The sequence below is a fragment of the Phyllopteryx taeniolatus genome, chromosome 17 (assembly GCF_024500385.1).
Source record: "Phyllopteryx taeniolatus isolate TA_2022b chromosome 17, UOR_Ptae_1.2, whole genome shotgun sequence".
NCBI classification, from domain to species: Eukaryota; Metazoa; Chordata; class Actinopteri; order Syngnathiformes; family Syngnathidae; genus Phyllopteryx; species Phyllopteryx taeniolatus.
Window position 1 is genome coordinate 17078197 of NC_084518.1, and position 20856 is coordinate 17099052.

The 20856-nt window shown below is 39.7% G+C and overlaps 2 protein-coding genes across 7 annotated transcripts in view; both read right to left on the bottom strand.

Annotated features, from left to right (window-relative positions):
* The window catches only part of LOC133467027 (unconventional myosin-VIIa-like), a 29565-nt gene extending 17541 nt beyond the window's left edge, over nucleotides 1-12024 (bottom strand). For all 5 annotated transcript variants that reach the window (XM_061751424.1, XM_061751423.1, XM_061751421.1 and 2 more), the window contains exons 1-13: nucleotides 11785-12024; nucleotides 9938-10012; nucleotides 9433-9500; nucleotides 7285-7398; nucleotides 6987-7139; nucleotides 4185-4369; nucleotides 3511-3632; nucleotides 3199-3341; nucleotides 2279-2392; nucleotides 2023-2176; nucleotides 1346-1422; nucleotides 1143-1262; nucleotides 527-672 (exon numbers count right to left, since the gene is read on the bottom strand). In XM_061751424.1, the coding sequence (XP_061607408.1) occupies nucleotides 527-672; nucleotides 1143-1262; nucleotides 1346-1422; nucleotides 2023-2176; nucleotides 2279-2392; nucleotides 3199-3341; nucleotides 3511-3632; nucleotides 4185-4369; nucleotides 6987-7139; nucleotides 7285-7398; nucleotides 9433-9450 (1346 nt within the window). In that variant the 5' untranslated portion in view covers nucleotides 9451-9500; nucleotides 9938-10012; nucleotides 11785-12024. The remainder of the gene's footprint in view (nucleotides 1-526; nucleotides 673-1142; nucleotides 1263-1345; nucleotides 1423-2022; nucleotides 2177-2278; nucleotides 2393-3198; nucleotides 3342-3510; nucleotides 3633-4184; nucleotides 4370-6986; nucleotides 7140-7284; nucleotides 7399-9432; nucleotides 9501-9937; nucleotides 10013-11784) is intronic.
* A 1354-nt stretch (nucleotides 12025-13378) lies between these two features.
* capn5b (calpain 5b) overlaps nucleotides 13379-20856 on the bottom strand; it is a 36985-nt gene continuing 29507 nt past the window's right edge. For both annotated transcript variants that reach the window (XM_061752468.1, XM_061752467.1), the window contains 3 exons: nucleotides 20645-20766; nucleotides 20329-20465; nucleotides 13379-20063 (listed from right to left, as the gene is read on the bottom strand). In XM_061752468.1, coding sequence (XP_061608452.1) covers nucleotides 19881-20063; nucleotides 20329-20465; nucleotides 20645-20766 — 442 coding nt within the window. In that variant the 3' untranslated portion in view covers nucleotides 13379-19880. The remainder of the gene's footprint in view (nucleotides 20064-20328; nucleotides 20466-20644; nucleotides 20767-20856) is intronic.

The following is a 20856-nucleotide window of genomic DNA, read 5'->3' on the forward strand; positions in this document are numbered from 1 at the left end:
CTTCATCCCTAAAGTATTGCTCTTGAGTTGGTCTCTGTTATTCAAAGTTTTGGTGTTGACTTCGTCACAATGGTTTCGACCTTAGCCTTGACTCGGGCTCACCTCCACAAAGTCTTGTCTTGGTCTCGACTCCTCAAAGTCTTGGTCGTGACTCAGTCTTGACTCTTCAAAGTCTTGCTCATGACTCAGTCTTGACTCCCCAAAGTCTTTGTCTTAATTTGGACTTAGGACCTCAAAGTGCTGTTTTTGACTAGGTCTCAATTCCTCAAAATCTTGGTCTCTACTCCTTAAACAGCTTGGTCTTGACTTGTTTTCAACTCTTCAAAGTCTTGCTCTTGACTTGGTCTCATGGCTGAAAGAATATTGATGTTGAACTCCACAAAGTCTTTACTTGGTCTCGCCTCCTTAAAGCCATGATTCAGCATTGACTCCTAAGGTCTTAACTTGGACTTAACACCTCAAAGTGTCACATCTGTGATAAAAAAAAACAAAAAACAAAAAAAAAACTTCTACCAGTAAAGCCAACCTGTTAACGATGAAGTTCTCGAATCCAAAGATGTCCAACAAGCCGATGGACCGACGCATGATGTTACTGTCATCGCAGGACGGCGGTCTGTATATGGCAGCGTTGATCTTGTCCACGATCCACACAAACAATCTGCCGTAAATACCCTAAAAGTCAAAAACAGAGTACTGAGGAGAGTTCGAATCATCCAAACAGTGCGGTGATATTTTCAGTGGTGGTAAGTAATAAAGTACAAATACTTTGTTACTGAAGTCAAGTACATTTTTCGGGTATCCTTACTTTAAATGAGTATGTATTTTTCTGATGACTTTTTACTTTTACTCTCTTGAGAGATGACTCTGTACCTTCTACTCCTTATTTTGTCAAATTAGCCCCGTTACTATTTTCAACCCACGAGGATGACGACACAATGTCAAAAAGATGTAAATAGAGAGCGGTAAAGTCAACCATGGTTGAGATCTTGAGGCGGAAAAAATAGGGACTGCAGTAAGAGGGAATCAGGACGTCTACGTTTACTCTAGTCTTTATCGACACAAGTATCTGTACTTCTACTTAAGTCCAGAGTGTGAGTTCTTTTTCCACCTTTAGGTGTTTTATTGTCATTAAAGATCCAAACCTTAACGAAGGCGTCGCGAACATCCAGGCCTTGTTCCACACTGAGAGGTGTGGCTACACTTTCGCCGCGTGTGATCAGAGTTCGAGTGGTCAGACACACCATGACATCCTTGGGCTCCACCTGGGAAGCATCGCCAGGGAGTGGAAATCAAAACTGCATCATCGTTAAAACATTCCATCTGTTTATGTTGGTAAATGACACACCTCCATGAGGGAAGCAGCGGTGACCAGGTCAGGTGATCTGACGACAACGCAGGCATCTAAGTTGTCATATGTACGAGCTGATGGAAACAGGAGAGAAGAAATAAGACATACTAAAGAGACTTAATTCTAACTCAAAAACTCATCAAAGTCTTGGTTTGACTGAATCTGAAACCCTCAAAGTCACATTCATGACTTGGCTGACTCCTTAAAGTCCTAACTTGGTCTCAGCCTCCCAAAGTCTGTCATGGCTTAATCTCAATTCTTACTAGGCTTTACTTAGTCTCAAATTCTCAAAATATCAGTTGTGATTTGCTCCCAACTTGCTCCCAAAAGTCTTAGGCTTGACTTTCTCTCAACTCCTCCAAGTCTTGGTCTTGACTTGGTCTCAACTCTTCACAGCCTTTACTTGGCTTCCCGTCTTCAAGGTCTTCGTCTTGACTCACAACTCCTCAAAGTATTTACTTGGTTTCAACTCCTCAAAGTCTTGGTCTTGACTTGGTCCCAATGGCTCTGAATCTTGACTTTATCTCAACAACTCAAAGCACCTTAGATTGATCAAATTCGTCACAACTGACTGCAGTAGATAAATCATACCTACATGTATTTCTCTCTTTCTTACAACTAATATAGATTCACATTAACAACAACAAAGTTAGCTTATGAGTTTGGTGACTTACCCTCAAATCTCAGGTTCCCCATGTGCAAGATGGCGGCCAGCAGCTTGGAGATCTCCCAGGTCTCCGTCTCGGTGAACATGAGCACCTTCATGGCCCCCAAGATGCTGGAGTAGTCGGTCAGATCGTCGCGACCGTCGCACTCGCTGCAGTGACCCTGCGAGGTCCAATCATTTTTCATAACAATACAGAATTGATGATGTTTTGATGAAAAATGATTGCAGCCATTGATTAGTAAGGGAATGTTGTGAAGGCCTACCATGGTGAGGTAGCAGTAGTCTGTAGCCAGACCCAGGCCCAGCTTGGCCTTCATCTCTGGGAGCATGCCCTTCAACATGCAGTAGAAAATATGGTAGTTCCTCTCATCTGGTGCCTGGAGACCAAAAACATAGAAACACTCAACAGTCAATTCTTTAAGTCAACAGTAATAGATTGGGACTAAGCCTTTTTGCGAATAGCGAAAAAATGCTAGTAATTGACGCCCTGCTAAAAGTGTTTATACAGTGGAAATTTGACTTACGAGTTCGCCACTTTATCAGTTTTGCTCAGTTATGAGATGTTGCTCGGTCGATTTTTTGCTGTGTTGCGAGCCAAAATTGAGGTATGCGCAAGGTTCAGCTACATCGCTGCTAGATAGCGGCAGAGAATGCCAAATCAAGTAAAGTGAGCTCCGTCACAGGACAAATTAAACTTGTAAGTCAAGGTACCACTGTAATCGTATCACTAGTTTAAACCGTAAATATACCAGAAACTATGACACCGAAACAAAAACAGTTTAATATCACGTCAAAGTCGTCGCACAACATTACCTTTGAAAAGAAATGACTTACAGATTATTTTATTTAGAAAAACATACATCCTTCACATGCGGTTAAGACTCGCCGTAACAACCCAGGCTAAACTCAGCTCCTGCCTGACAATACAAAGCTTGTCCCTCAGTCAAGATGCATCACTTCAACATACTTTCTTAGCTCAACTGTATTACTTTACTATTTAGACAGGGCTTTAAGACCTCATGGAATTTTAGGGCGTTTAAGAAAGAGCACAAAAGCCGCAAATATTTTTTTCAGCGACTAAGGATAGGTTCCAAAATAAATCCGAAAATAGGTCAATTTGCGAATAGTGAACTGCAAATGTGTGTGGGATTACTGTAATGATTTATAGTTCCATTTTTCTCACCTGCCGACACACACGGGACTTCTCCAGCAGGTACTGTTCTATCTTGGCTCCTTCGATGGCCCCTCGCTTGTTGAAGTGGATGTCGATGTACTTCCCAAAGCGGCTGGAGTTGTCGTTGCGGATGGTCTTGGCGTTGCCGAAGGCTGAATAAAAAAAAAAAATGGACAACGAGATTACAGTTCTGATCTTGAGGTACTTCCTATTCAGAATTGTGGTCAGGAATGGCAATTGTTTTAAATAAAAAATTTAAAAAAATGCAAAATGTGTCTCCTTTGTCATATTTCCATAGCTTGTAAGATGAATTGGGTTTACCTTCGAGGATGGGTGTGGCCTCCAGGACCTGCTGCTCGATCCAGGAGTGCTGACCGCTGATGGCCGCCAGGAACTGAAGAATCAGCTTGGTGCTCTCGGTCTTCCCGGCTCCGGACTCACCGCTGCCACCGTGAGCAAATATCAGGCCATAGCCTACAGACTTTGGTCCACGTTAAGTTGGCTTTGCCGACTTAATATGCTTATCGTTAACTCAATTCCCGTTGCTTTCCAGAAATGACTTTCTTAAGGCTCCTCATTGCCTAAAATGACTCTCAAGTTAGGGCTTGTAGCAGAGGTGGGCTGTGCATTTGGTACCTGGGACTACAAACATTTTTGCTAGTCGAACTTGGGTATAACAGTTTTGCTCTGACCAAGCAATCAGAGGACGAGTTTGGGATCTGATTGGTTAAACAAACAGTTTGCTTCTGATTCTGAAGGCCTTTAGGTAGATGAGATTAACATGGCAACTCAGAGGTTGAAATCTGATTGGACAAAAAAAATCCGACATACACCTACTCGTACTTGAAGCAATGCAGTCATGAGAAACGCTATGAAAGGGAAATAACTGACCGTTGGGAATCAATTAATACAATTCCATGGAACAAATATTAGAATAAAGGTTGTAAATGTAGGTTATACACCGGCGGAAGTGTGGCATGGATGGACAAACGCACCTGATGATGCAGCACTGGTCCTTGTTGTTGCGCTGCATGTTGAAGTAGCAGTTGTCAGCGATGGCGAAGATGTGCGGTGGCATCTCGCCTATCTTCTTGTTGGTGTACAAGCGGATCTGGTCGGGAGTGTAGATGGGCAGCAGCTGGTAGGGATTGACGGCCACTAGAATTGAACCGGTGTATGTCTGCCAAGGCAACCACAGGATGGGAAATTCAACCGTTTTGTTTTGGGTTTTTTTTCATTTCAAGGGAAGAACCTGTCAACTACAGGACCGGTGGAATCGTTATTTCGCATGTGAATGCCAATAAATGAAAATAACAAAGAAGTAGATGAATTAAAACTATAACACAGGTTCATATGTTATAACAATTCCCAGATAGGATGCAAATATCCCCCTAGTGGTACACTGATGATTTTTCCATGTTGCTGTAAGTGGTAGAATCACAGAACGGAGGGACATAGTTGCAAAACGCTTCTTCGTGTCTGTCTCAATGTCTGAATTATACTGACCCAAACTGGTCAAGGCACGCACACCAGAAGGAGCAACACAATGTCCATTGAATTGAAGCAAAAAATATGCCCAAAACTGTTAAATCATTTACGTTCAATTTAATTACATCATTACTGTATGTTTTTAATAGAGAGTGTTGTTTTTCTTATTAAAAATACCTTACTTTTTTTCATTGGCTTTTGGGGAAGGCTGGAATGGATTAATGCCATTTGCATTTATTTCAATGGGGAAATATGATTTGCGATACGAGTGTTTTGAGGTATGAGCATGGTTCCGAAATGAATTCAACTCATACCTCAAAGCGCCTCTGTACTGATTAAATAAGTCATTGCTCTATTATGTGAATCAATTCCAGCTTCTAGTTATGTCTACGACCTAAAACGCTTTACAGCGGCCTTAGCAAGGACACAATTATTTGCAAAGCCTTCCATTCAATTCATTTTCTATGTAATTCAACTACAGGGAAATCAAAATTCTCTTTGCCATCCGCTTGAAACAATCGAGGCATTAGCTGGAGGAGGCGAAGCTGGCAAAAAGGTGCGTTAGCATACGCGCGGCGCAACCAACCATACTCACCCTTCCACCACAATTTGTCTACATGAGGAGAGAATAACAACCAAAAGACACATTACACAAATAATTTATGTACTTGGCTATATTCAATTACATAATTCATTAAATACACCACGTATAATCTAACTTTAGTCTTAATGCACTCCACAATAAAAATGGAATAATGAACGCCTCTCTCATGATAACACCTCCCTTTTCCCATCAGGAAAAGAAAAACAGTTGTAAGTGTCATTATCTCAGTTCATATTGTTGCCACAAAGACATGAAAGATTAGACCTTGGGTGTCCTGATAAGCACTATATATTTGAACTCTGTCGCTAACCAAAATAGCAGCACCTACCGAAGCGCCTAAAGATTCTCTCAGGTTCATAAAGATCCCGTGTGCAGTATTAAAGATGATCTTAGATTATCTGGAGAAGGTTTCTTTAATGCATATTAGGGTTGAAGGAAATTGACAAATGGTCGTGGCGCAATGTTGTGTGCAGCCAGTTTATTCTCGCTTGCAGGATACTTCTTAATACTTCGTCATAAACGGCACTTTCACACGACATAAATTGTAATACACCGTTAACATTGTTCAATATTATTAAAAAAATGTACAAGACAACTAAATAATAGATACAAATATTTTTTAATACAGAAATTAGATAGGAATTGGCTTCCTGTATTTTCCTGTGTTTCATGAATCTCTACATGAGATTCACTTTTTTAATTGAACTACTGAAATAAAAGGACTCTAACATACCGTAATATATTGAGATACACCTGTATATTTTAATATTTTCTTCTTTCACATCCTGATGATTGATATAAGCCGCATTTGATTCTGTATTAATAACAGGCTATTGAACCCATTCGCTGCCATTGATGGCTTTACAAGTCAAATATCCATGTTAACTGGACAGGCTGGCAGTGAATGAGTTAAATAAACCAGTATCATCTATCGTTAGATTGTGTGGGCGTACCTAATGTTTCAATTATTTATAGTAACAAGTACACTTAACCGCAGGGCATCGCAGACGCAAGCAAACAGCTTAACCCGAGTGAGAGCTTAATCGTCAGGCCACCGGCTGTTAGTGAATGTGGTCGGGAGGCTAACAGCTAGCGAGTTAAAAAAGCAACGTTTTCTGATGCTATACAGCGTGGGCCAAAAGTGTCTATACACTTTTTTTTAAAGTAACACTTCTTTTTTTTTACAGGTTCCATGAACAATGGCAAATAATTTAGGTCAAGAACAAAGAAAGTGGATTCTAAAGCAGGATTGGCCAGGTACCCAAGGAAGGCAGAAATGTAGTTTAAAAAAAAAAAAAGCAGGTCTGAGGTGGAATGAAGGAGGTCAGGAAGGAAAGCAGGATGTCGGCCAGGAAAAAAAACAGATCTGAGGTGGAAGGAGGTAAGGAAGGAGTGCAGAAAAGTAGGTCTAAGCGAAGGAAGGAATGATGTAAGTAACATGGGTTTCAATGAAGTCAGGAAGGGAAAAAAAAAAGCAAAGAAGAATGGAAGATAGGCGGTGAAGACGGGAAAGATGCCTGGGGAAAAAAAGGCAGGTCTGAGGATAAAATAGGCGGGAAAGAGGTCAGAAAGGAAGGAGGGAAGGTAGCAGCAAAGAAAGGAAGGCAAAAAAGGAAGGTCAAAAACTATAAATCTCCTAAAATGATGATACCTATTTTTAGTCCACCCTGTATCTTAACTATAGTATGATTGTTTTTTTACTGACATAGATGACGCGTTCGTTGTAACGGATCAGCAGGTTGCGCAGGATGCCCGCTTCGTTGAGGTCACCCAATCGGATCATGTCCTCCACCCCCTGGATGGAGGTGGGGTGCATGGGCTTGATGTGGGTGGCGTTCTGAGGGGAGATCCAGTGTTCCTGGAAGAGGGGAGGGGGGGTTGGACATGGGAAGGGGCATCACCCTTTTGTGGCATTGTTTTTTATAGTACCGTAGTATAAACGCTGGAAAACACCAAATATTATATTTTAAAATATTATTAGGGGACAGTGTACTGCAGCTCACCCGGCCTTCATCGTCCAGGACTTGGATCTCGCCAGAGTCACACAGTTTGACTACCGCCCCCACAGGAACGTCAAACTCGCGGCCCGTTTTGAGGTCCAACCACACATAGTCGCCCTGCAAGGGACAACACGTAGTCAAAACACCGTCGGAACTCATGAAAATTAATGTGAATGTATGGGAATTTACAGAAAAATCCTACTATTCATAATATTTGTAAACTTGCCTTTGGCGTGTAATTATTTCTCATCCGATTTTCTTGATATTTTAGGTCAAATTGGTCCAATGTACGTCCTAAAAGTGTGTAGCACACCACTTAATGCCCACCCGACCCCCCCACCCCGGATTTCGAACGTAATTCTTGTGAGATAACGTTATCATAAATCAGGGGAAGTGACCCTTTAATAACATTTAATTGCCGTCCTTTGATGCACCTGATTTCTTCCAAGTCGATCATGTTTTTATCTTATCGGTGGCTGATAGCGTAATTGGCTAGTGATTATCGGGGTTTGAGGAAATGTGTCTTTGTTTGGGGCTTTGGGGTGGGCAGGTGTACGTGACGGTGACTAAAATGGCGAGTGACAGCTGCAGTCGCACTCAATTGACTCCCAGATTGGGATCACAGTCAGTAATGGGCCTTCTCAAAGTGAAACGCACCGGGGATTACGGCCCGTTTGGATTGATTGTACAACATCCAAGGTAAGGCATCCATTTTTTTCCCTATACATTCCATCCATTGGGTACACCCTGGACTGGCCGTCAGTCAAACACAGGGCACGTAAGCCACTGAGAAGGAGAATGGGCAAACTCCCTTTTTATCTTTTTCAAGTCAAGTGCAGAAATGCCTCTCAAAAAAAAATAAAACATCCCTAAGGGTGAGGTTCAGCAACTGCTAGAAGACTCAGAAAGTATGTACCGGACTATTGATATATTAGTCATTCAAACTGCTCTAAGTGCTAGAGGACTCTGCATCTTTTTGAAACAAATGTAAAAAATAATAATAATAATTTTGTACCGGCATTACAGGATAACTAGCAACCTTTTATTGCTCAGTGACTGTTTTTGTCAATGTCTTTATGTCTCAAACGTGTTCTCTGTCAATTGAGTGTCTGTTGTCGTACTAGAGCGGCTCCAACTACCGAAGACAAATTCCTTGTGTGTTTTTTGGACATACTTGGCAAATAAAAATGATTCTGATTCTGATTTTAGTATAAGTGAATGTTATCTATCAAACACTGATAGATTTGACTGATGTCTGTACTTAGACCACTATTGCACCAAACCTTTATTTTTGTTCAGAGTTCTGCCGCAAATAGAGAAAATTTGCGAGTAAGATAGCGGCACAGCATTATCTTTGTCAAAATGAAACTGCTCAATTCACTTCAACATAGTTCCTTCATAGCAAGATCTAACAAGAGGTTACCAAAGGAATGCTTTTATTGGTATGACCTGAGCAGAAAAGTGAATAACAACAGATATGTTCCCCAAAAAATTCATCAGTGAATAGGTGAATTTGTGAATGCCGAACCGTGAATATGCAGAGCTTGACCGTACATAATGACAGATGATTATTGATTATGATTACCCAACAAGGCTAGCGAGAACAAGATGCTAACATCAACATTCCATCGCAAGCTAACGTGCTAATACCCGAGTAGCTAATTTGCGTTGGAAAAAAACGGCAGAAATGTATGGCTTGGAAATAAGTTCCGAATAGCGAAGTAGCTGTCAGCACATGGAAAATCAAATCTCATGAAACTTCAAATTTGTTATGTTTTTAACATTTTTACCGGGAAAAACACACACTTTTTTATTTTATTCCCAAAAACAACAGATTTTGTCTCGTAGCTTTTCATCGGAAAAAACAATTTTTGTTAGTCTTTGTATTTTTTTCATTTATGTTTTTGATTTAAGTAAATAACACAAATTTCATGAGTTTTTACTTTTATTTGAGAAGATTTAGCATTTTTTTAAATAATACCACCCAAAAAAATCAACACATTTTGTGTTTGTTATTTTTAGATTAAAAAAAAAACAATTAAAAAAAATATATGTTTCTGAAGAAAAGTTCACCATACATGCTTTTCAGCAGACAATGTTGAATACACCTCATCCCTTATTTTTATATATTGTTTTTCTTTTCTGACGCACCTGCTGCAGAATGACCATGGTTCAGCGTTGGCTTGACTCCAGGACATCAGGCGTCACATGACTGGACCCTGCAAAGCGCACTTTTACTAATATTGATGACTTTTAATATTAGAAATACATTTTCAACATGATGTATATGTGCTGGGAAATGAAGGAAAAAGTGGGAGGTGTTAAAAGGGGACCCGGTGGGGGCTGCCACCACGGGCTTATTGGATTCCTGGAGCTAATCCTACCACTTAACCAGCAAGCATACTTTACTGTACAGTCATTCGTATGACTGCTCAATCATTTGCTCCCCGATTCAAGTAATATAGAAAACTGTGAGATACAACACAGAGGAGGTTTTTTTTTAGTTTTGCGTCATTTGTTGTTAATGGAACAGGAAGTTCAGTAAGTAACAGTCAAAAACAATACTTGCGTAGGTTTCTGAGATATCTGACTTTTTCCAAGGCCAAAATGACAACAAAGTTGAAAAGAAATGCACCGGAAACAGAACTCGACTCACATGGCAGGAAGCGTGAGCGGGTTTCACTGTCGTCCGAGCGGGTTTAAGACCTCCCATTGTCTTCCATAAGCACCTCTGCAAAAAAAAAAAAAAGGTGACACACATTTGTTACAGCTAGCTTAGCTCTAATAAAAAGAAAAAAAAAAAGTCTATAAATCTATGACTATTAATCACTTAGGTCACAGGTGTCAAACTGGTGGCCCGGGGTCCAGATCCGGCCCGCCACATCATTTTACGTGGTCCGCGAAAGCAAATCAAACTTGCTCATTGTGTTCTGGTGTAATACCATTGAGATATTTGCACGCATTTATTTTTTTTTGTGTTAGCAATCCCCCTTTGAAAAGAAATGTAATAGTTGAAAAACATGTTTTTATAGGCTTCTGATTTCAAAACTGGTTCTTCATCAATGTGTTCCGTATACTGTATGTAATTACAGTATATGAGGTAATCTTTCATTTATATGGGTTCACAGTCGTAGCGGCCCTCCGAGGGAAGTCAGAACTACGATGTGGCCCGTGACAAAAATGAGTTTGACACCCCTGGCTTAGGTGATTCAAAAGTAACTATTTTGCTGTGTTATATGTTTGTAGCTACAGTATTTATGTGTTTACTATTTGATTTCATATGTGGACTTGATTCTGTCAGAATCATTGCTCATCAGATCCTTGGTCAGTAATTTGAGGAGTGATAAAACCAAATTAAAAAATGTAAATATAAAATTATATTAGGAAAATATATGTAGAAAAGTACAAGATTAATCATAATATTGATTATGATTATATGATTAAAAATATACATATTTGTCCTGCTCATTTCCTGAAATTTAAAACATTGAACTGAAAAAAGGAATAGCTAATAATAAAATATTATTGAAATAAAATTTATTTTTGTAACATTCTAAATATTATGAAATACCCAAATGCTGTCATAATTATAGCTAATGGGATGTTTAGGCTCTTGAATGTAATGTTACTCATTTATTTCAGGAGTAATAAGACTTGATAACTTTAAAAAATACGATAAAGTTAAAATAAAATAAAAATTGGAATATTAAAATTATTAAATTATTTACAACAATAAGAACCGATGTACTGCATGATTAAAGTGATTTGGAGTAAATAAAGAAAAAAGTAAAAGAAACAATAGTCATAATAATAATAATATAAAAACAAAATACAAATATTAACATAACTGTCAACAGCTTATAATTAAAAAATGAAAGTTTTTCCTGAAATGTAAATAACAATAGAAAATTGACAAAAACAGGAACAATGACTTTAAACATTACTGAATTATAATGAATGTGTACTTTATTATATACAGTCTATTATTGAAACCATTAAATATACAAAAATGTGCTACTTTTGGTCAGTGGCTTAAAGTGCGCAGGAAACGCGCAGACCAATCGTGTGCATTGTAACCCCTCCCTTGTGACACGAACCGGCCAATCATCAGTCGGCTTTTTGCGGGCCTGAGCGATTGTGAGGAAGAACGTGAGACACTTTTGCATTTTTAAACAAGAAAACAGCAGTTTTTTTTTTAGTTGTTAATATCAGTTTAGACTGTTTGTAAACGAAAATGTTCTTCAGTAGTTGGTGACGACTAAATAGTTGTATGTGAATTGTAATGCATTTTGCATATTATAAAGACGTTTCCTTGAAGCTCGACTGGAGGTGTCCATGCAGTTTAATGAAGTCTTCTTTAAGAGCTGACCAATGACCACAGAGCCAGCGTAAGAGGCTTTGGCCTAAAGCTGGGGCCACCGAGAACTGCGAGTCGATTTGGCCTGATGGTGAGCAAAACTCTTCGGTCGTGACCCACCAACCCACATCAAATCCCCCACTTACCTCTCAAAATGAAGACCCCCCCCCCCCTTATTGTCTCTCCTGGTGGTCTCCAGTGTATCCACGAGAAACGTTGCAGTTGAGAAGATAGTGGATGAAGTTGGATGGTTTCTACCTTTCAAGACCTTGCGTTAAATCCTCTTTGGAGATCCGTACTGGGTCCGACAAGGGGGTCTTTGAGGGGTTTTGTGGTGCAGGGCCAGCGAAGGAGTCCTCCAGACTCTCGCTGAGTCTCATTCTTGGCTGCTGATCCTGATTAGAAGGGTGGTGGGTGGAGCCTGTGGGGTGAGGTGGAGGAGGTTGTGACTCGGGTACAACATTGCTAACCAGACTTACCCTCTTTATGGAATATTCACTTTTTAGGGTAGAGGTGGCTAAGGTAGCCACAAATTGTCATCAAATAAAATAGGATTGTGCCACTTAAGACCGCACCCGAGGCTGAAGTTTCTCTGACTAATCGAAAAATAGATTATGCAAGCAATAAATCATGACTAAAAATAAAAGTAGCCAGCGGAATGTAGCTCAATGTAACTGAGTTAAAGTACTGTTTCTTATTGAGTCTATGAGCAAGCCCTTCTTAAATTTTGCCAGTACATACAGTGAACCAATAGGAGCCGAGCACTACCGTGAATAGCGAAAATCCGCTAATAATTTGAGGCTCCAAAAATGGTTTGTAATTGCGCATAAATGCTACTAGATGCTGGCAAACCACTTAAATGGAGAGGATCATAAAGCATCAACACCATGCTTTTATAGCATTTACACGCTCATGAACCCATTGTTTCACAGATGACTGGATTCAGTAGTTAAATTATTCAACACAATCAAACCAAATCACATGAGGCTCATCAACAGTATTAGCTAGCATAGTAGCCTGAATAAGAATCTGGGAACTGTTAGAAATGATGGAGAGAGAGGAAAAAAAAGCATAATATGTCACCTTTAAAGCCAACGAGTCCGCTTGGAGTTAGCAATTCCCAAGTGTGTGAGTCGTTTTACCATTTTAGTTTTATTATCGTCTGGCATGTTCCAGTCCAAAGTAAAAATGTAGGTCAAAAATTGTGCCAATCGTCTTAGTTTTGTCCTCTTGAACTTCATCATTCCTTACTCAACGCAACTGTTTGTTCCGCCTCCTAAGTGGCTTTGTGGTGTCTTTCCCCTCCTTTTGGATCATTTTAAGGAGCCATTTGGTTGAGATTATTTGAGCCACTGGTAACTAGAGTGGGAAAACTTTAATTTGGACATTTTGCAGGAGGGTCATTTCAAGTTTTATGGCTGCAATAACATCGAGGGGATTTCTAGCTCTGTGATTTATGTGACAATGATTGCTTCTTTTGGAGACTTGTTTTTTGCAGAAATTGGGGTTTTCTTCTGATTTTGGTATTTTGCCAAATGAGATGATTTTGGACTTGGATCAGGCTTCCACCAAGGCCTTAACATTTGTCTCCTGTCCATCAGTGGAGTTTTCCTAGTATTAAATATACCGGTAATTATTCAACTCCTTGTGGTAAGCTAAGGTTTAGTGGATAATTAAGTAGTTTCAAACTCAAAATCTAACTTTTTTGTCATATTCTCGTTAAAGAAAAAGACGTACGAATACAATTTTCAGTTTTATTTCAAAGTCATGCCACAAGTTGACATTAAATACAAATGCCCAAAAAAAAAAAAAAAAGTAAAATATGATTTTTTTCCCCCCCCCAGATCGTAGCTATAAAATAAGCACAGTGTAACCGAGAAGGGAAAGCGCGGGCATCAAGTCAAAGGCAAAACAATAAATAAACAGAAGACACAAAGAAGCACACAGTATACAACGGACAAGTACAGCTCTCCGATAGCTAGATAGCTAATCATACCGGCTTTATCCCAAGGTAAAGTGGGTATAGATATAGAGATATACTGTATATATATTTATATATGTACTGTATATAGATATATAAAATCAACAAGGCTATAAAATACTGATAAAAGGTCTTCTAGAAGTGCCACCATGCAGTAAGGTTTTCCAGTCTCCGAGCAGAAGAGTACAAGAACCATCACAAGCTCATTCCCGTCTCGATATTCCGTGTCGACCGCGGCAGGAAAAGCCAACGCAATGACGTTGTCGGCAATGCACAGCGTCAAATTGATTTGATTGCTCGTGTGGTTTGCGTGCAGCAGGATGCAACATGGCCATTGGTTTTCAAGACGTAAGAACAGGGAGGAATAAAAGCTAGCGAGCTAGCAAATGCACATCCTCTTCTGACGTTATCTTATGGGAAGTTGTAACGTATGAGAATAGAGTCAACATTTGCAGAAAATGATATCGGAATTTTAAATAAAGTCATAATTTCAAGAGAATTAAGTCGTAATGTTAGATGACTAAAATTTTAATTTTTCGTGAACAAAGTTGTAAAGTTACAAGAAAAAAAAGGATAATTTCTAGAGAATTAAGTCATCGTTTTAGATAACTAAAATTGTAATTTTTCATGAATAAAGTTGTCAAGTTACAAGAAAAAAAAAATCATATTTTCTAGAGAATTAAGTCATAATTTTAGATAACTAAAATTGTAATTTTTCGGGAATAAAGTTGTCAAGTTACAAGAAAAAATGTGTAATTTCTAGAGAATAAAGGCATAATTTTTTTATGACTATAGAATCATAATTTTACAGGAAGAAAATGTCCAGTTTCGAGGATAGTCATGCATAAAGTTGAAATTTCAAGACAAGGACAACGTCGTAATTTTACTCGACAAATATTGTAATTTCACGAAAAAAGTCATTGTTTTACGAGATTAAAGAAATCATTTCTCGTGAATAATTTCCCCAGAATAAAATCGTAGTTTTACAAGAACAGTCGTGATTTTATGAGAAAAATGTAATTTTACGAGAACAACTAACATTTTTTTTATGAGAACAGTCATATTATTAAAAATTCTCATCAGAACAATATCAAAATTCTGACATTTTCCTGACAAAAAAAATACAAATTTATTCTCATAATATTGCTAATATTTCCTCAATCTATTACAACTTTTTTATCTCAGTTTTTTAAAATTAAAAAACTTTTTTAACTATGACTTGCTTTCCCCGTACGAACAAGTATATAAGTATCGTTTTTATTACGACTTTATTCTCTTAACATTACCAAAATATTTCTTGTAATATTTCATTTTGCGTGGTTTTCATGCAGCAGGATGCAACGTGGCCATTGTTTTCAACACGCAACAACGGGATGGGATAAAAGCCACAAAAAATCACCCTAGCTAGCAATGTACGCAATTCCTCTGAATGACCAGCAGAGGTAGTGAGAAACAGCATCAGCGCTAGCCTGCGTAGCGTCCATCAAAACGCGGCTGATCGCTGCTACGTTTATACACACACGACAGGTTATTTAATAGAAAAACAGTCCAAATGCATGCGCGAGTGCAACACGAGCCTGGTGTGTTTATCAAAGTAGCAATAGCGCATTTGCCATGTGGCTTCTTTTTTGTCCCCAAAATAGAAATATAGATATTTTGCCATGAATTCAAAGCCGTTTTTGCTACATGCACTGGCATTCTCGTACAAAAAGTCACGGCAGCGACTTGGCATCGAGAGAAAGGGGGAAACTCGGGTACTTTCCGACAGGGTTTTATACATTACAGTGAAATCCAACGAGATGAACCAAATGTCGTAAGCATCTTTTCAAAATTAAAAACACATCAATAAGATTCAGATTTTCAGTTTTTCGGATGGGGATCAATACCTTTCTCCCCGTGTCCAAACAATATAACATACACGTATTCGGCTCAGATAGTAACCAGAAGAAAAGTCGTAAAAGTTATGAGAACATGTCACAAGTCAATATTCGGAGAAAAACGTCGTAAGAGTACAAGAAAATATTCACAAGAAATAAAAAAAAAAAAAAGAATTTGACAAGGTTTAAGTTGTAGCATTGCGTGGGGGAAAGTTGTAATTCCATGATTAACAATGTGATAATTTGACAAGAAGTGACTTGTACTTTAATGAGAATAGTTAATTAAATGTAATTTCACAAGAAAAAAGTGAAATGTTGGGACAAGAAAAGTGTAGTTCTACGAATACAAATGTGATAATTTAAGACATAGTATTTTTATGTTAGAAGAATAAACTTGTAATTCTACGATTAATAACATGCTGATTTTACTCTAATCAGAATGTCATTTTTACAAGAATAATGTGACATTACAAAAAATTGCAATGTTTTCGAGAACAGAATAATTTTATGGGATCATTTTACGACATTAAGTTGTAATATTTCATATTTAATTATTTAATATTACAAACTCATTTTGAAATGACTACTTTTTTTCCATCAAAATACATGATCACAAATGGAAAAATCTTCACTCGATGAGAATAGAATTACACTAGAAAATATTACAATTATAGTAATATTAAAAGTACAACTTTAAGTATTACAAAGATTCATGTAAATATTGCAGATTTTTTGCAGATTCTTTCTCATATTATGAGTTTATGCCATAACATACAGATTTTCCCATAATATTCAAATTGATTTCTTACAAAATCAAAACTTCATCCGCAATATAATCCAAATATTCTGCATTTATTACAACATTAGATATCAAAATTACATTATTTTCATAAGATTACGACTTTTCTTCTTTCCAGTGTGCCGCTAATGCTTCTTCGTACGCATCACCGCTTTGTATTAGCTGTATTATTGGCATGTCACATCCACACAAATCAACAAAAGGCTACATGATTATTTAAAAAAAATAAATAAAAATTAAAAAAATGTAAAAATACATGGATTCAATAAACTATAACAACATTTTAAAATGGCACATGCATCAGTTTAAGGAAGGTTTATCATCCATAAAGCAAATAATGAAGAATACGATGGCACATTAACGACAACCCAAACATTGGAGCAGTTTGACAGGCCGTCACTCCACAATGTTGTGTGGCTCCCATTTCCTTTTAAATTCCTGTTTGACATGTAGTCTAATACACTGGTAACATTCTTACATATTATTCCAAAATTAAAGGCCTCACCCCTAATAGACACCTCGCTCCATTTGCAGTTGAGTCTGCCACTATTTGCAGAACAACCGTGTGTGTAATAACTGTTCGGAGTCTGTAATGTAAACCCTGATTAAATCTACCTCAAAAGGTCGATTATTATTGGTAGTAGGGCATTTATTTTTCTAAAACTAGGCCAGCTGTCATATAGCCACTTTTTTTTGGCACCAATAATCTCCGGGAATGAAATCCAAGCTACCCCGTTCATTGGCATTTGGGCGGCTCCACTGAACTTGGCGCCTTACTCAAGGACACTTCAGCCTCAGAATGTTGGCACTACTACCATCGTAACCCTCATTTTCTGTCCCTTTTCCAATGCAACGACAACAACGGGGGGGGGATGATGTAGCACCTAAACGGCATCACGAAAGCATCGCTACGCACACAGCATCAATCCAGCCCGCTGATATGATCACACGAACTACCATTACCTCACAGAAAAAAAAAAAGCAAAAGCAGGATACAGTTTGGATGGTACAATACAAGGATGTGGAAAAAACGAGTCATGCGTTTGTCAAGATGCTGTACACCAAAAGTGTGTGCGCTCACATACAGTAAATGCCACGTAAGTGTGTAACAGTTCAAGTATTGGCGGGCGGGTAAAAAAAAAAAAAAAAATCTAATTGGCGAGGAGCGAACTAGAAATGTTTGTCTTACATTCAACGTAAAAGAAACACCATAATTGTCTATTGTGGAGAATATTGTAGAGAATTTAGGGAATTTTGGTTGTTGAGAAGTCTGTGCAATGTGTAGCATCGATTGTTGATTATCTTGAGGACATCGAAAAAGGTGTTTAGAACATTGGAGACGAGACGCTTTTCACACAAAACACGCAAAATTGCAGCTTAAGAGCTCTCCATAAACAAAAGCCACCCGTCGCATTTGATACAGCTCTGACACTACCTCGAAAACCGTACAAATTTACATGGCGGAAAATATCGGCTTTTCCAGACAGTATAAATAAAAGGGGCTACGGACATCTAAGCAGGAAAATTGCCAGGTCGACTTCTATTCAGTGTCAGTGTTCAAAATTGACGTAATAAGATGTAGCCAGAAACATTTCAGGTTGACTTTCAAAAAAAGATTACATAAAGTTTCAAAGTGCAAGTTATGAAATTATCTCATTAGGACTCATTACAGAAATGTGAAAGGGGTTCGATTTTTTTCCTCTTCCCTTTTCTAAATCATTTATAATCAATTAACTGATTGCTAAATTGAATGCCCAGCCCTATAAAGAAGGGTAAATCAACAGAATACAAAGTACCAGTGACTGTTCCAAGAAAAATCCAAGAAAAGGACCCCAAAGTTGCATTTTTTTAAGGAGGCAAACCTGGACTGAAACCACCATGGCACTGTTTGTTTGGCAGGTTTTTCGCCTTCTTCATGGTTTTCCCCCAGCAAAAAAAACAAACAAAAGTGGAAGGTGTGTGTTCCCAATAAATGGTAATCTGCCGGTTTCGCAACCATTCCTCACATCAACAGATATACATTCGCCCAAATACACAAGTTTAAGTAGCACGCACACGCACACGCACACACACACACACACACAGTGTCAGGCAGTGGTGTTGCCGTTAAGAAGATGATGTGGCACAGGGGGTGGCATTTTATCGCTAGGCTCGAGCCCAAGTGCCAGTTGGAAAGGGATACAAAGGAGCGGGGGCTGACTGGCTGGCTGGCTGCTCTTTGGTCCCGTAAAGCGCTTGTTTAGGAGCGGGGGGTAGCAACTCCGAGGACAGGCGCCAGCTACTAAGCTACGACCGCAGAGATGTGCAGCACGGGTGGAAAAAAGAAGTCTTTCCAGGCCATGCGGTTCGAAGGTCGTCCATAGCATCCGGCAGAGAAGCGTCTCGGTTTGAAAGTGAAGGAAGACGGGAAAAAGCGAGGTCTCACAATTGCGGCTGTTGGCTTTCGTCCGAGGCTGGGGTGGGGTTGAGGGACGACGGTGCATGCTCGCCAAAAATTGAACTGGAGCCACGGATACAAAATGCATTGTCAGCATATACGGGTAGAAAAGAGAAAGTAAGATGCTGCCATGATAGAAACCAGGGTTTCCCAAACTGAGAGGAAGGGGGCCCAAAACCAGTCGCAGAGTGAAAACTGTAGTGCGCAAGGGCAAAATCAACATAGCTACATGCTCAATGGGGGTTCATAGTTTTTGGGGCACATTGATGGGCCTGCGCCAAGGTTTGGGAAACCCTTCTCTAAACAAACATGGCGGCCACACGAACACGAAGTCAGACAGCTGACAGACAGCGAAAAACCCACCTGACCCACCCTTGACCCCAATCCATGTGAAAGACAGACAGACGCAGCCTTAAGGCAATGCATAGCCCTTGGAGACGTTGGCACATGCATGGGAGAGCAGAAATGTCTGCATATGTAATACATGTGCATCTCATGTGGGTGTGATTTCGCACAGTGAAAAAGTAAAAGATAGAGGACGCGTTCTATTTTGGCCTTTTTTTCAGCGGCGAAACCTACGACGCAACGCGAGCAGCGACACTGAACAAAGATATTGAAGTAAATAAAGGCCATTAAAATGTCAGTTTAAAGGTTGGAGAAATTGGCGAGAGAAACGGGGGAATGTCTAAAAAAAAATTGCCGAGAAAAAAAATGGTGGGGGGAAAAAAATTGGAAACAGGAACAGGGAAAGAAAAAAATTGGCAAGAGAAATGGGAAAGAAAATAAAAATGAGGAGCGAAATGGTGGAAATTGAGGAGAGAAGTGGAGAAAGGGAAAACAATTGGTAAGAAAAAAGGGAAAGGTAAACATTAATGGGAGGAATGGGGGTAGAAAAAAGGGAGAGAAATGGGGTGAGAAAAAAAAAATGGTGAGAATTGACGACGGAAAAATTGATGAGAAAAATGTTGAAAAAAAATGGTGAGAGGAACGTGGGGGAAAAGTGGCAAAAGAAATAGGGTAAAGAATACATTTCTGAGAGGAAAAGGGGGAAAGAAAACAATTGGCAAGAGAAACATAACGGAAACATGGCGAGAGATTTGGGGAAAGCAAACAATTTGGCGAGAGAAACCGGGGAAAGAGAGTGGCGGTCAGATGTTGGTGAGCGTGGTGGAGGTGATGAGGCGCACAGTGAGCGTGCCGGGCAGGTCGCTGTCCTGGCGACTGCCCTTGTCTCGGAGGTGCAGCGTGTGCTGCTCCTGACGCTCGTTGGGGTCGCTGAACATCACCACTTGACCCAGGAACGTGTCCACGATCATGTTCTTGTTGTAGATCTGATTTGGAAAAAATAGATATGTTTTCTACTTTTCTACTATTTATTTCGTTCCCATCTGACTAAAGATGGAGACTGCTACGTTAGCGTCTCCTGCGAGCAGCTGCCTGGCTAGCTGGCCTTTGCTTGTCCCGTAATCAAAACATTGACTGGTTTATGAGTTTGTGTTATGTTTTGACCTTTTACATTACATGACATGATTTGATGTCATAATTGCGTGACAGTTAATGTTCGACACATTAGCTTCCCAGGTGGTCGGGCCTCACCTCGATGTGGACTCCCTCTTTGGGTTTCTTGCGGTAGAACAGACCCTTGATGTCAAAATTGGGGCACCGGGTGTCCTTGTGAACCGGCGAGCGGACCCTCTCGCCTTCGCAGGTGATGATCACGTACGGGTCTACCGCTTTGGAAACAAGACGAAGGGAAAAGATTCTATAGTCATATCATTTGGCCAGGTTGCCAAGCCGCGCACACCAAAAGGAGCGGCACAATGTGCATTGAATTGAGGCAAAAAGAAAATGTAGCAACAACTGTTCAATTATGTCACTACTGCATGTTTTTACCGCACGTGTGTGAGTCTACCTCCATTGGAATCCTGTCCCTGCAGACCCTCTGCGTTGAGAACGTGCACCTGCGTGACTAGCTGAGGGTAGCCGCACATGCCCGTCCAACACGTCTGAGGAGGCTCGTCCAGGGTCAGCTCTCTGAAGCGAACCGGGAGTGCATGTCATTGTGACATCCAGCCAGCAGAGGGCACTCTAAGCTAATATTGGTTCCACCGACGGTAGCCCTTC